Raw genomic sequence first — 14,481 nt, forward strand, 5'->3', positions numbered from 1 at the left:
GTTTAATTCCATACTTTATTCTCTTACATGAATTAACCCAGATATCTCATACTGAATAAATATCTGTAAAGACTGAGTTAGTCTTTTCCCATCAGTATCATTTCCAGGGTACAGACCCAGCTTCCCCCTTTAAAATACAGTTATGTAGAAAATTCCAAATTCACTACTGAGTTTGTTCCTATAACATCTCAGGTTTTCCTAAGGAGGATGTGTTACAAATTCCATCATCTCTGTAAATCACAGATATTTCCTTTAACCAGCTTTTAAGATGATATTAAAAATTTAAAGATCCTCAAACAAATGTCCCTGATCTATGGGATTAGACAGGGGTAGGAATCCAATTTCTAAATTTATCTTTGGAAGGAATCCCTCAGATTTAAATAAGAGGATAAAGGTGGTGGGAGAATGACTTCACAGAGGACCTGTATTTCTCAGGCATCACAAGATGACAATGGATGATAGGATATGCTCAGAACTGAGCATCTTAAGGATGCAGACTCCAGCTCAAATCTTTATTCTGCTACCTTTATCAAGGACAAACATGTGGAACATACTCACATGTTCAACCATCTATAAGCCCAAAGTGGCTATAAGGAAGTGGGCTGGTTTTAATGCTTAATATTGATAACACTTCATTTTTACATTTTACTAGTATTTTTAACTAGCATTAGCAGCTGACCCTAATCTCTACCTGATTCCCCTGAAAACGTAGAAAACACAGACTTTAGGTTTACTGGTCCTGCCTTCCCCATTCTGGAAAGGGCATCCCATCCTTCAGCCTCCCATTTCCTTCCTATTCTCCCTCCATCAGTTGTTCTCTATAGTATTTCTGTAATTGCACTGAAAAACTGAATATATGATAGCACCTACCACAGTGCCTGGCATACAGTAAATGCTCAAGAAATGTTTTATCCTGACTATGGAATTCACTGCACCAAGAGGCAATTAAGATAGAAAAGAAAAAGCAGTGCAGGAAAGGTGGAACTATTTTTATCATAATAGAAACATGAAGTGACTAAGGGAATCACCTCTTACGCATGTATGCTAACATCCAAAAGGCTGTGCATCAGATAGCATAGCCTCCACCATAGCATCAGAGGAAAATTCCTGAGCCAAATGGATCTTTGGTCTGAACTAGTATGATAGTTTCTATACGTGAGGAAATTGTTGCATTAAGAGTTCTAGATCTGCACACTGAGTGGTAAATAGTTTAATAATTAAATTAATAAATTAAATAAAATTGTTTAATTTATCCTTTATTTTACTCCTTTAATGTGAAAGTTACATTCCTATTCACAGTAAAAGGACACAGTAGCATGTTTTATAAAGAGCCCTCTGCACTGGAACACATAATCAAGCTACTCTAACTGTTTTACAGAATGACTACATACATACACATAAAAGAATTGTCCTTCCTATCTACCACTCCAGGAGTCAGAAGGGGCTAAACAGCTCTTCACTGTACTCATAAATGGCTATGTGAGTTCTGATGTCCCTTGACCTTTTAGGCTCTCCTTGCTTCACCATTAAAAAGTCTACTTTTAGAGGATTCTATATGAGGACCTCGTTAGGGAGGTGATTACTTGAAGGTGGTCAGTAGAGGCAGCCTGTGCCTGGCAGGGGCTATGTTTTCACCATCTGCTCTCTGCACAACCAGGCTGGCTCCTGCCTGCTAGGCCTACCCTACTTAGTTACCCCACTTTCTGGCCTGCTGGGCAAGAAAACTGGTTTTGCCTTCAACCCTGAAATGCAAGAATCATACACACTGGGATTTTATTGTTAATTAGCCATGTCTTCACCCAAGAGGGAGAACTCTGGTAAACAGCAGCTTTAAAAAGAGTCCCTTCCAGAAGTTTTTATGAATGCTTGTCTGTGGGTCTTCTAGATCATGGTGAAGCAGTTGCTCCCACCTCATGATGACATACAGGCCTTTGGAGACTAAGGCGGAGGTTTAAAGATTGAAGGCAGTGAGGTACAAAGAGTAGACAAGTGGAACATTGAGAAGGTAGCCTTTCAAAATCTGGCCATTCTCTGGAATTTACTAGATTTTTTTTTTTTTTTAAAGCATGATTATACTGCATTATTTCTGTACAAATCCAGTTTAGTTTTACATAAGCCCCTAAAAGTGCTTTGCCACACAGATCAAATCTTCTTGTCCAAAAGCCATTTTCTATTAATAGCCCCAGAGCATTTGTGGGCTCTTCATTGTCAAGATTAGGCTGGATATTGTTGCTTTGATGTTTTCAAAGCTGGAAAGGGATGTCTAACCTCAGAGTGGCTCTTAGCTCCAGATGGAGAGCACTGAAGCTCATGGGAGTGTCAATTACAGGCAATTTTGTTAAAATACAGGGGGAAAGGAAGCTTAGAACTGTATACACTTACCTTATACGCACAGCAATGTTTCTTCAAACCACCCATCTTTTCACGCTGACACAGCTCCTTCTCCCACAACCCTAGGACATCCCTCAAACCAGAACCAAAGTTAAGTCCAAATGCAATGAACAGCTGTTCTCCTCAGTACACCTAATGTGGGTATCAACTTCATACCTAGCAGGAGTCAACATTTGATGAACTGCAGCAATGGTCATGAAAGTAACACTATATTTGCAATCACTGTGGGTTGTACACCCAAAAGCAAACAAAAGCTGACAGTGGTAGCTTTAGGAAGACATAAATCGAAAGGTTGATTCCTGTACCTCACTGGCCCATAGAAAAATTATAGTCAATCATGATTTTATTTTCTTCCATCAAAGCACACACCAGGCCCGACCCTGCTTAGCTAATGAGATCAGACACATTCAAGGTGTTATGGCCATAGACCATGATTTTATTTTCTATTTTCTTTCTTAGTGACTTTGTAATTGGTTGGTCCTATAAAATTTGGGAATCTTTAAGTGCTATATGTATGTAAAGAATGATTCTTATTAGTCATATTCTGTAGCTGATTTGATAAATAATCTTGGGCACTGTTCTGAATTTCACTGTCCTGGAAGAAGCTCTCTCTTTACAACTTACAAAGAGGATTAAGAGTCATCAGATAAGCAAGTGGAGAGTATAAGTACAAAATACCAGATGAAGATGATGATGACAATGACAATAATAAGAGGAGAAAAAAGAGAAGAATGGGGGCACACATCTTGCAGGTAAGGTTCTTTAATGATCTACAGCTCTCTAGTTTACTACTCCCCTGTCCCCTCCTCCACTCCTCCTCTCCCCCATCTCTTTTGAGTACTCAAATTTGACTGACAAGTGGTTCTGAATTTTAGAGAACAGAAGTCCATGAGGTCAGCTCACAGATTTATAATTCTCATCTATCACAGCAATAAAAGATAATGTCCTTATCTTGACCTTAACTGCCACGGAATCTCGACAAAAATAGAATGGAATGTCATGATTCTTTAATGTATTTTTTTGGGTGGGGGGGAATCTTAGTAAAAGATTCAGCTTATATCTATCAAATGATCTTAATCTATGGAATTTACAATGCCAAAGCATGAAAATACATTCATATTTGGACTTCTATACACAGTAGGACCTACAGTACTAAGGCTCTAAAATGGTAGATGGGTTAGGTTTTTGTCCAACACATTATTTAATGGATTCGATTATATAATTTGGTTGAGGTGATGCCTTGGACATCAGAATATTGCTCAGTATAAGGAAAGTTTAGTTTCAAAGCAGGTGTGACTTTCTACATTGACAGGACATACTGCATCTTAAAGTTTCCAATAGATAGCTGTGTTTTTCCTTCTACTCTGTTAGTCCATGAAACATAGTACCCTAGAGAAAAGAAATCTGAGTTACAATCCCAGTGCTGTCAGAACCAACTGGGTGACTGTGGACAGTTAATTCACCTTTCTCAGTATTGATTTTCTCATCCATAAAGAGACTGATTCAGCCTAGATGAGTTCTGAGACCCATGATTCCTGCATTTTGACTTCCCAACTCAACCTAAAGTATAAAAAACAGACTCTTTCCCTAACTTTAGAACTTTCCTATCTTTCATCTCATAAGCTTGACCAGGCAAGTGACTTATTCTTTAGCACATGGCTGTCATCATCATTCAAAATCCATTGCAACCTCTAAAGGATAGTTCAACTTCACAGCTGTGGCCTCCAATTTGATAGTGACAGCATTATAGGAGGAAATTATTTCTCCTAACCCAAACCAATTGAGCTGTGATTGCAGGCAAAATTATTTCAAGGAGCTGCCCATGAAGATAATGGGGAGATGCCTGCAGCTCCTGTTAATCACCAGCACTTCACACGCTGATGCATTAATAAGTACAGTCACTGGTAATCAGGGCAGACAGCCATATACTCCTAGGGCTAGGAGAAAATGACAGGAGGATGACATCTACTCCATGGGAGAGGTCAAGAGACCATGCAAGAGGCTTCTTGAGAGGCAAAAGGCCCTGCAAGTCAATACTATCATTATATCCCCCAAGGAGGGGAAACAAGGAATGCCCATGTTATTAGCAAGCATCTCCACTGGATGCTCACAGTGAGGAAAAGACCCACTCCCATCCCTCCTTTCTAGCACAGGTCTGAAGAGTGCTAGGGTCCCTCCGCCACAACCCTGACAATCCTCCCCAGTCATAGAGAATTTGTTCCTTAAAGATCACGTCACTTCACACACAACAATCAGCATTCCTGAGATGCCTTTCATCTTATTTGACGGATAGAGAAAACTCAAGTCCAGAAAGGCTCACGTATCTTTCATATGAGTTTTGTGTAACAGGGTTTAGCATTCAAAGTCCTGGCCTGGGAAGGAGGAAGCCTGTTTCTAATCTCAGTGGCATCACTGATTCACTGTGTGACCAAGGGTGATTTACTTCCCTGGGCCTTTTCTTTCTTCAAGTACAAAATTGAGTCAATATTAACTATACAAGGATATTATGAGGAAAAAAGGAAAATCTATGTTAAAGTGATTTGGGCCATTCAGAGTTAAGAAGCTCTTCATACCCATGTAATAATTACAGCAGAACCCAGTTACAAATGGGTCTTGGAAAACAAAGCAACTTCTGAGTTACATAACTTCTTCATGAGCCAACAACAATAGTATAATGGAGTGGGTAAGAGTGTGAGCTCCACAGTCAGACCCTCTGGGTTCAGTTCTGACTCCATTACTTACTGAGTCTTTACACACATTACATGCCTTAAGGCCCCATTTTACCTCACAGGGTTGCTGTGGGAATAAAATTAGATCATTCATATAGAGAGCTTCGAACAGTCTCAGGCATATAGCAACTAATCAAAACAGGTTAGATATTATTATTTGATGTAATATGAGGCTGGAACTTAGATAATCTGGAGTATAGAAGCATAGCAGGTATCATGTTATACTCCTTCAATATTTTGCTATCTAGCTTCTGGTGAAAGCCCCGTTGAAAAAAAGCTTAGCTCAAGGATACAACCCCCAAGGTGGGAGCCACACTGGCTATCTGTGTGAATGGCCCAAGAAATTCACAGGTACAGAGTAATAGCTGTGCAGGGAGCAAGGTCAAGGGAGGCCCTCAACCAGGAAAGCTGAGACACCTGACCCATATTCTCAACCAACAGAGGCAGTAACCCTTTCCCCATGCGAACTGTAGGGTGATGATGACATCCCATTAGAGGTCATGAGAAATGTGCCATGGGCATATACACAGGTGATATGATGTGATATGAAACAGCAATAACCAAAGTTCCGACATAACAAGGATCTCAGACAAGGTTTTTCTACACACTATGACCAACAGGAGAGCTCTGGAGAACATCCACATCTGCGGGCTTCCAGTCAAGAGGTCTCCCTATTGACTTCCAATGACCCAGCAACATCTCCGCAACACACATGTCCTCTGCAGTCCTTTCCCCACCGCCCGCCACTTCTGAAACATTCCTATGATTTGCCAGTTAAAACTCCTTCCCAAGTTAACCATTATCTCTTGACATTAGAAGTGCTTTATAAAAAAGGTAAATCACCACGTTTGGAGGCTAAGCAGGAGGCCAAGCAAAACCTGGCAGATGTGTTCCCCAGCCCTCCCCAATTCTGGCATCCTTCGCTGAACAATTCACTTCCCTTTCTTAGCTTGGAAACTGGCCTTCCCACCTACAGCTCAGCAGCAGCGGGGTTCAACGCCCAGGCTGACTGGAAACAATCCCCTCAGCTGCATGGCTCCAGGCCAGGAAAGGGCCTGAGAACCAACTCTATGAAGAGGTAGGGTCTCAGGAGGTGAGGGTGAAAGGGGTATAGGAAACAAGAGCTAGAGATCAGAATTTGCTGTAAGAGATGTAAGCTGACATGACAGGGAACCAGATGACTACTCCTTTTCACGGATAATGGGAACTCCATTCTGTGCTTCACTTCAAGATCAAAGTTCCAAGTGAGCACTGCTCTTAAACTCATGTTTTGTCAGAAGTGGATGCCCCCACTGCATCCATATTGCTACGTTAGATCTGATGGCAAGGCAAATATAATATAATGGTCCTCTTACCTAGGTTTCCTGCTCAAAATTCTTTTGTCCTGCATGTCTTCCTGGTTCTATTCTAGCCAGTACCCATTCATGAGAACTCAGATAAGTCATTTAATCTCTCTGAGCCTCAATTTATTCATCTGTAAAATTGGGAAGGGAAAATTACATGTCTTAACCTTCTTTACAAATGTGTTATAAGGATAAAATAAGATTAACTACTAAAGAACCTGGCAAATGATTATGTGTTATTTGTAACTCTAATAAATTCCAAGGTCCACTTGGTCCAGTCTTTGTACAAAACTAAAATCAGAAGCACAGTCAAATACTCAAAATGAATTAAAAGGGAATTCCAGTCTTTTGTTGCATCTGTCAAAGAACATTACAGATGATCCAATTCATGGCGATCAGGAACACTTTGTATTTCCTTTTCTCTCCTCCCCAGGTCCCCTACACAAGGCCACATATGAGCCTTGCACTCTCCCAAACCCTACACTTTCTCATCTCCAGTGCCTATGGCTTTTCCTTCTCTCCCTCTTCCTACTCCCCTTTCTATCAGTTCCTTAATGCAGCTTGACTTAGCCTCATTTATGTTTTTTTCTCCTCTCAGCTATACTATTATCTAGATGTGAAGTCTGGCGAGTTACTCTTTTATTCCTGCCATCTTTCCAGTTGTGGCACTTTTCATCCAACTCCATGAACTGCATTTAAAAAGCCTGGAACAGGGTGGGTAAGGGCACAAATCTCCATAGAGGAAGAGGCTGAGTTAACAAAGCATAATTCTCTTTGTGGAGCTAGGGTAGGGAATAGGACACCTATCAATAAATCTGGAGCCTGGCATGTGTTATTGACAAGGTACTTGACAAGGTACCTACATATCTATTAAAGAGGCCTGAAGACAAAAGAGGCATAAAATGAAGTTCTCGTAGAAAGCCAGGTTTAGTAGTTTGTTTGTAGAATGGTGGACTTATTAGGGTACTTAGGGGCACAAATACAGTGTTTTCCAAAATCTCCTCTGCAGAAAAATAGTTCCCAGGATATTAACACATATTACATGGAAAAAATATGGTTCCATTGTGAAATTAGTTTGGGAAATTCTGGGTTAAACAACATGTTCTTTATCAGACCTCAGCAACTTAAATCAGGTAGTTTTAACATGAAACATTTTGGCTGATAAATGTTTTACAGAACACATTTAGGAAATGCTGATTTTGATGATTCTTTTCATTTCACAGATGAGGACACCGAGACCTACACAACATCACTCAGGGTTCCAGTGAGAGGCAGGGCTAGATTCTAGGCTTCTAAAACCCCAGTTGTGTGTATTAGACTCCTGGGGGAATGACATTAATATAAAGAATGCCTCTTCAGAATCCTCAAAGTTGCATTTACTTGAGTATCAGGGTTGCCATACCAAATAATCACCCAGGATAACCAACATCACACACTGAGTCTAAACCGGACTCCATGTGTATTCATATTTTGTAGCCCACTAATCAATATACAGAATTATGATGAAGGGTCTCCTTAGCACAAGACACCGCTTTTTTCCTACTCCAGGGCTAAGGTTAGCATCACTCCTGGTGCCGTTTAATTGCTCTCATCCCAGAGCACATAGTCAATGGTCATTCCCTCTCCAATTATCTGTATGTAACTAAGTACAAAGTTCAGATGATGCTAAAAGAGAATTCCATTTTACAGGAGCAATGACAGACTACTGAGATAGTTCCCCCATGTTGGCATTACAACAGCCATCTTCAACAGGGAGATGGGCCAATGTTGGGGGTGCTCTGGATCTATTATAGGAAAATAGCAGATGGACGGCAACCGCCTCTTTACCTTCTTCTTTGATTTAAAGACGTTACACCTGAAGATATTGCTGGCTCCATCTCGAGCGATATAACTGAAGATCTTCAAGTCTTGGGAATCATGAGAGACATAGAAGATCCTAAAGGAAGAATAACAGAAAAAATGCATTGAAAATGGCCTTAGGTTCAAATCTCTAACCAGGAAAGTTCTGTTTAAGGATACTCTGAAGCACAGCTCATGAGAGCCAAGTTATTATAGAAAGTCTTCTTCCTCCGGGATCAAAAAGTCACAGTGCAGGAGGCACTTTCAACAGGTTCCACGAACACTAACACTGCGACTTTCAGATTTGGTACAGTGGGCATGGGTAGGACATGGAAACGACACTATTGTTAACCATCTCCTGAGGTGGCCAACCTGTCCCTGTAACTTGTGTGTTAGAAGGAAAAATCATTCCCATCCTTATCAGAGCAACAAACCTGCTTCTTACTCAGAAAGATGCACACACGTTTTCTGATGCCTGTTTACAATTATCCCCAAATGCAGAGACTTGGGAAACCAGCAATGCTTACCACCTTGGGAGGGACTAAGATACTCTTAGTTCCTTTGGTGATAGTGATCCCACTCTCTGTCCCCTCTCTGCCTGGACCACAGCATCCATGTGTTCATTCCATGATTCAACCAATGCCACTGAGTGCACACTGCAGGCCAGGCACTATCCCAGCAGCCAGGGACACACCAGGAACAGGACAGAAAAAGCCCCTGAAACCATGGAGCTTACGTGTAGTCAATGACAATAAGCAAATATAAAATAAGTGCTATGAAGAAAAATCAGGCAGACTAAGGGATGGAGCATGATGGGGGCTATTTTAGACAGGGTAGCCAGGGAGGTCTCACTGAGAGGCTGAGATCCGAATGGGGGAAGGGAGTCAGTCACTGAGATACCTGAGCCAAACCATGGCAGGAAGTAGGAACAGCAAGTTTACAAGCCCTGCTGTGTTCAGAAGGTGTTAAAAGCATTCAAGGAACACCTAGGGAGGCTCAACGGAGTGTGGTTCAAGTGGAGTGAGCATGGTCAGCAACAAGGTCATAGATGCAGCCAGAGGCCAAAATGTAGAAGGCTTTGAAGGTTGTGGCTTATATTCTACGTGAGATGAGAAGCCATCAGAAGCTTTTGAGCAGAGGACTGACTTGCTTATGCTTTAAACTAAAGGATCATTCTGGCTGCTTGGGGTGGGCAGAGGTAGGGAGAAGGGAATGCCGGAGAAAGGGGGAAAATTATAAGCAAGGCCCTAGAGGCTGCATCTCAAGCCGGCTTAGGACAGGACCCCCCCGAGCCTCCAGGTCTGACTGCTGTGGGGTCGGTGCAGGGAGTTGGGGTGGGTGCATCAGTGGAATTAGCTTTGGGCAGTCCAAGGAGAGTATTGCTCTTGGTAGCACCTAAGAGGCCACATCATTTCCACAAAACATTTTTCACCACTAACAACACTGATGGCTTTCGTTCAAGCATTTAACAGGCCTGATTTGTTTTAGTGTAAGTCTGGGCTGTGCAGAAGAAAGAGAATGTGATTTAGAGTCAGCAACTTCATCAACAACTTTGCCACTTACTAAAAAGTAAGCTATGTCACCCCTCAGAGGCTCAGTTTTGTTATCTGTACAATGGGACTACTAATAGTAACACTTCCAGGAGTTACTGAGGAGGTAGAATAGTTAGTAAAATGCCATCTTACATCCTCTTACTGATGTAGCCTCTAAACAGCCTAGTAACTGAGATTCTTGCCACAGGACCCCAAGAAGCCTGGGAGGAAAATTCAAAGGAAAGGTGGGCACAGAGAGGAAAACAATACTGTGAAAAAGCCCAAGTTCACCTTGGGGACTGCGGTTTCTCTGCTAAACTCAGCTAGCAGGCATTTCAGTACATCTCACATGTCTATCATCTCTAAATGAAATAGAGGCTGTTTAGTGTGGTTTCCAGTCCCCTATCCTTCTAATGATGCCAAACTGTCTTCCTAACATCAAAGGGACAAATCAACAATTGTATCTCAGCATCTCCTGCCTGAGTTCCAGGCCCATTCAGCCAACCTTCCTGGACATCTCCTCCTGAATGGTTCTCAAGCTTCTCAAATTCCTCATACCCTTGAGTGAATTCATCATATTCCCCATAATTCTCCAAGTCCCATCTTGATAAGGGGAAACCATACCTACTCAAGCCAGAAACCCAGGTGTCATTCTCAATGGCTTCCTCCACTGTTCCCCAATATCCATCACTCATGAACAAGTTCCTTGAAGACTCGCTCCCTAATATGTCTTTGGTTTATGTTTTTCTCTTCAACTCCAAGGTATTGATCATCAAGAGTTCTCATTTTTCACCTGGATTTTTACAACATCCTCTAAACAGTGTGCTGCTCTGCTTCCTAACTCACCTATTGTGAACCCATTCTCTACATTGCTAGCAAAGTGTTATTTTTAAAAAGGCAAATTACATCCCATCATTTTCCTCTTAAAGCCATCCAAAGGCTTCCTACTGCTTTTAGGATAAAGTCCAAACTCCTTAGCATGGTGTACCTACCTTTCCGTGGTCATCTCCCTTCAGAGTCCTGACCTACACAGGCCTGCAGAACTAGGCGTGTGCATTTTTCCAGCTCTGCAACTGCTGTGAACACCTTTGGCGGCCTCCAAGACTTTGTTCAGAGCAGCCTTCCCCTCCCTTTTCTTCAGTAGTCTGAGTTGCTGAATACCCTGGGGCTCAACTTTGCCACAGCACATATCTCACACTATGATGTTTTTATATGTGCTTCTTGAAGGAACAAGGAACACATCTCGGTATCCCCAGTGCCAGCACAGTGATTAGCACGTGGGAGGTTCCTTGCCTGCTTAGAATGGAGGGAGGTGTTCCAGCTGTCATTAATGAGCATCTAAAATGTGATCCGCCTGGCTATTCATTTTCCCCCAAGGAAGTCAGATCCAGTTAGTTCAGCATCACACGTAAAATTTCTTGGATTCTTTAGTTAATTTATTCTTATGTAATACCCAGAGGACTGAGAACTGGATTTAAAACTGATACAGCAGATTTGAACACAAACTGGCATGCCCACAAGACAGAGATGTGGAAGGAACAGAGGAATGGCACTAAGCCAAGGTTAACTTAACCTTAACAGATAAAGCATCTTTTCAGAAAATCTGATAAGAACTGTACAGGGATGCAGCCACTGCCTTTGGACCACAGCTCTCTGGAGACTGCTCTGCTATGTTTGATTTCAGATATTTAGCATGTTGTTATTAAAAGTAAATAATCTCTAGCTAACCAAAAAGTCAGCTAGTTAAAGCTTAGAAAAGTTTCCACCAACACAACCAAGAGGCAGAAAGTTTTTCCATGTGACCTCATTCATCAACAAACTAATAAATCAGCAAATTAAGGTCTCTTGGGCGCAAATTTCCAGATCAAGAAATATATTTTAAGAATTCTTATTTCTCCATTACTTGGTTTTCGTAAGCACTGTGATTATGGGGGTGGCAGAAACTGGGGGAGAGTAGAGGAAGGTGAGTGCTCAAGAGAATAGGAAAGATTTCCCTTTTTCTTTCCTTCTTCATCTTTATCCTTAAGTCAGTCTAGGGTAGTTCTGATAATCCTGCTTCCAAAAAGTACCTTAGTCAATTTTCCCAACTTTCACTATAATTATAAAGAGTAGGATACCAAAATGGTTCATATAATGTTAATAAGGTTTTATAAGGTTTTATTCCCTCTTCAATTTTCCTAAAATTTCTTCTCCTTTAAATTTCTTTTTTCTTTCTCTCTCTCTCTCTTTTTTTTCTTGGTGAAATCTTGGCTCACGGCAACCTCTGCCTCCCAGGTTCAAGTGATTCTTGTGCTTCAGCCTCCTGAGTAGCTGGGATTACAGGTATGAGCCACCACAGCTGGCCCTAAAATTTCTTACTTTTATTTCAAAATATGTACAGCATTATAATATTTACTTACTAACAGAACTGTTATGCTTTTACACAGTAATAAACCTTTCTGCAGATGCATGATATGTCCACAGAACTTACCATAAATGACTGAAAGAAAAACATTATCTGGAAGAAACTGGATTTTGGGTTTATCATCATGCTGGAATTTAGGTGGACAACGTGATTTTAAAAACCACTAGACTCACCACCAATACTCCCCTTCTCAAACTATTCATCTATAGGTAAACTCGCTTCTCTCAAGATCATAGAAAAACAACAACGACAACAACAATTTAGAGTAGAAAGAAAGCTGTGGGGTCATCAGGCCTGGATACGAGCCAGCATCTCTGTCGGTCAGGATTCATCACTGATAGGCAATTCACTCTCTAACAAAGTATCTGATCCCTCTTTAAGAGGTTTTATTTACCCTCATGTTGACTGGAATTCTGCCAACAGGAATGCAGTGGAGGAAAATGGCTGAGAACACTGGCCCTGAGGGGGACAGACCTGGATTTCAGCCCAAGCTTTGCCACTTACTAGCTGGGACACCCTGGTCATTATCTCAACTCCCTTCTTGTTCTTCACCTGTGAAACAGGCACAATCATTGTGCTGTACCTCACTCATGCTAGTAAGGTTTAAAGAATGAATGTGTGCAGAGGGGTCAGCTTATAGTGAATGGTTAATAAATGTGAACTGCTCTAATTACTGCCACACTACTGCTCTAGTTCCATTCATAGGGATCTAAGAGAATAAGGCTAGTCCTCTTCCAAATGGCCAACATTTTAATATATGGAAACAACATCATGTTTATATTTACTCCTTTCTTTTTTAAATTTATTTTAAGTTCCAGGGTACATGTGTAGGATGTGCAGGTTACATAGGTAAACGTGTGCCATGGTGGTTTGCTGCACCTATCAACCCATCACCTAGGTATTAAGCCTGGCATGCATTAGCTATTCTTCCTGATGCCCTCCCCGCTCCCCGATTCCTCTGCATGCCTTTCATTTTTAAAGTGAACTACTTCTTCCTTCAATAGTTTCTCAACTGGCCCATTTTCCAAGTCCCTTATTTCTCTGGCAGGTTTGCACTGTGGAAAGAGCATGGGTTTGGGGATGAGAAAGGTTCAAGTCTTAGTCTCAGCTTTGCTATCTTCTAGCTGTTGAACTGAGGCAAAAAACTCAGTTACATAATCCTTCATTTCCTCATCTAAAATGGGCATATTAATGACTTCTTCATGGTATTGTTTTAAGCATTAAAACACACATACCACATTTTACACAATGCCCAACACATGGTAAGTTGCTTACTCAATAAATATGAGTTCCATCTTCTCTTAACTTTTTCTGTACATATTCCAACTTGCCAGTGACTATCTTAAAAGGCAGCTCACAGAACTGAACTCATTTGTAAGGGATCTGAACAGCACAGAGTATATTTGGATAAATATTTTCTATGTCCTAGAATTGAATTTTTAGCAAAGCATCTCTGATCATGATTTTTTTCTTCTGTTACAACATCTCATTGCTGGTTCAAACTGTAGTCTACTCAAACGCTCAAAGCTAATTTGCACAACTGCTGTAAGGCACATTTCCTGAACATACTTGGGTAACTAGTTTTTTTAGGACTGGCTCCCAGTGATCATGATTTCCTTTTCCAAGTTCTCACAGACCATCTGCTTAATGATCTCTTCCAGAATTCTGCCCAGGAGCAATGACAAATTCACTAGTTGGTAATTCCTGATCCAGGTTTGCCCCTGTTTCTAAAAAGTACATTATTTTATTTTTGCAATCTTTTTGTTTCTTCTCCATCCGTCATAATTTTGCAAAGATGGCCAATCATTATTTTGCAATCATATTTTTCAGGAACCCAGAAGCTGAGTGATTCAGGCCTGGACACACAGTAGTGAGGAATACCTTCCATTTTCCTCTTGGTTTTAAACTTCTGTTTTTAAAAATCACATATGTTCTAGTGTTTCTAATTTGAAGATCAGTTCTCTACTTGAAAGGCAAAAAAAAGAAAAAAAAAAAAAAAACCAAGAGAGTTAGAAAAAAGGGATTGAGAGTTTCCCCTTGCCATGTGCCAACTCTGTCTTCCTTCACACCCCTTTCTCTCTCATCTTCAGCCTTTTCCACAAGCCCAATGCATTCAGGGTTTTAACTCTCTCAGTAATGGCTGTTCCTTTGCACTCATACTTGTTTTTAAGCTCTGCTTTCCATATTGTGTACTTTTCAAGGAGCATTTTATGAAAATCTGGGCAGCCACATGATTTTTCTTC

General features: G+C 41.1%; 1 protein-coding gene across 5 annotated transcripts in view; it reads right to left on the bottom strand.

Moving 5' to 3' along the window:
* Window positions 1-14,481, bottom strand: part of C8H1orf226 (chromosome 8 C1orf226 homolog) — a 344,250-nt gene that overhangs the window by 46,840 nt on the left and 282,929 nt on the right. For all 5 annotated transcript variants that reach the window (XM_030936747.1, XM_030936746.1, XM_030936749.1 and 2 more), the window contains one exon: window positions 8,291-8,399. In XM_030936747.1, coding sequence (XP_030792607.1) covers window positions 8,291-8,399 — 109 coding nt within the window. The remainder of the gene's footprint in view (window positions 1-8,290; window positions 8,400-14,481) is intronic.

Source organism: Rhinopithecus roxellana, chromosome 8, assembly GCF_007565055.1.
Source record: "Rhinopithecus roxellana isolate Shanxi Qingling chromosome 8, ASM756505v1, whole genome shotgun sequence".
NCBI lineage: Eukaryota > Metazoa > Chordata > Mammalia > Primates > Cercopithecidae > Rhinopithecus > Rhinopithecus roxellana.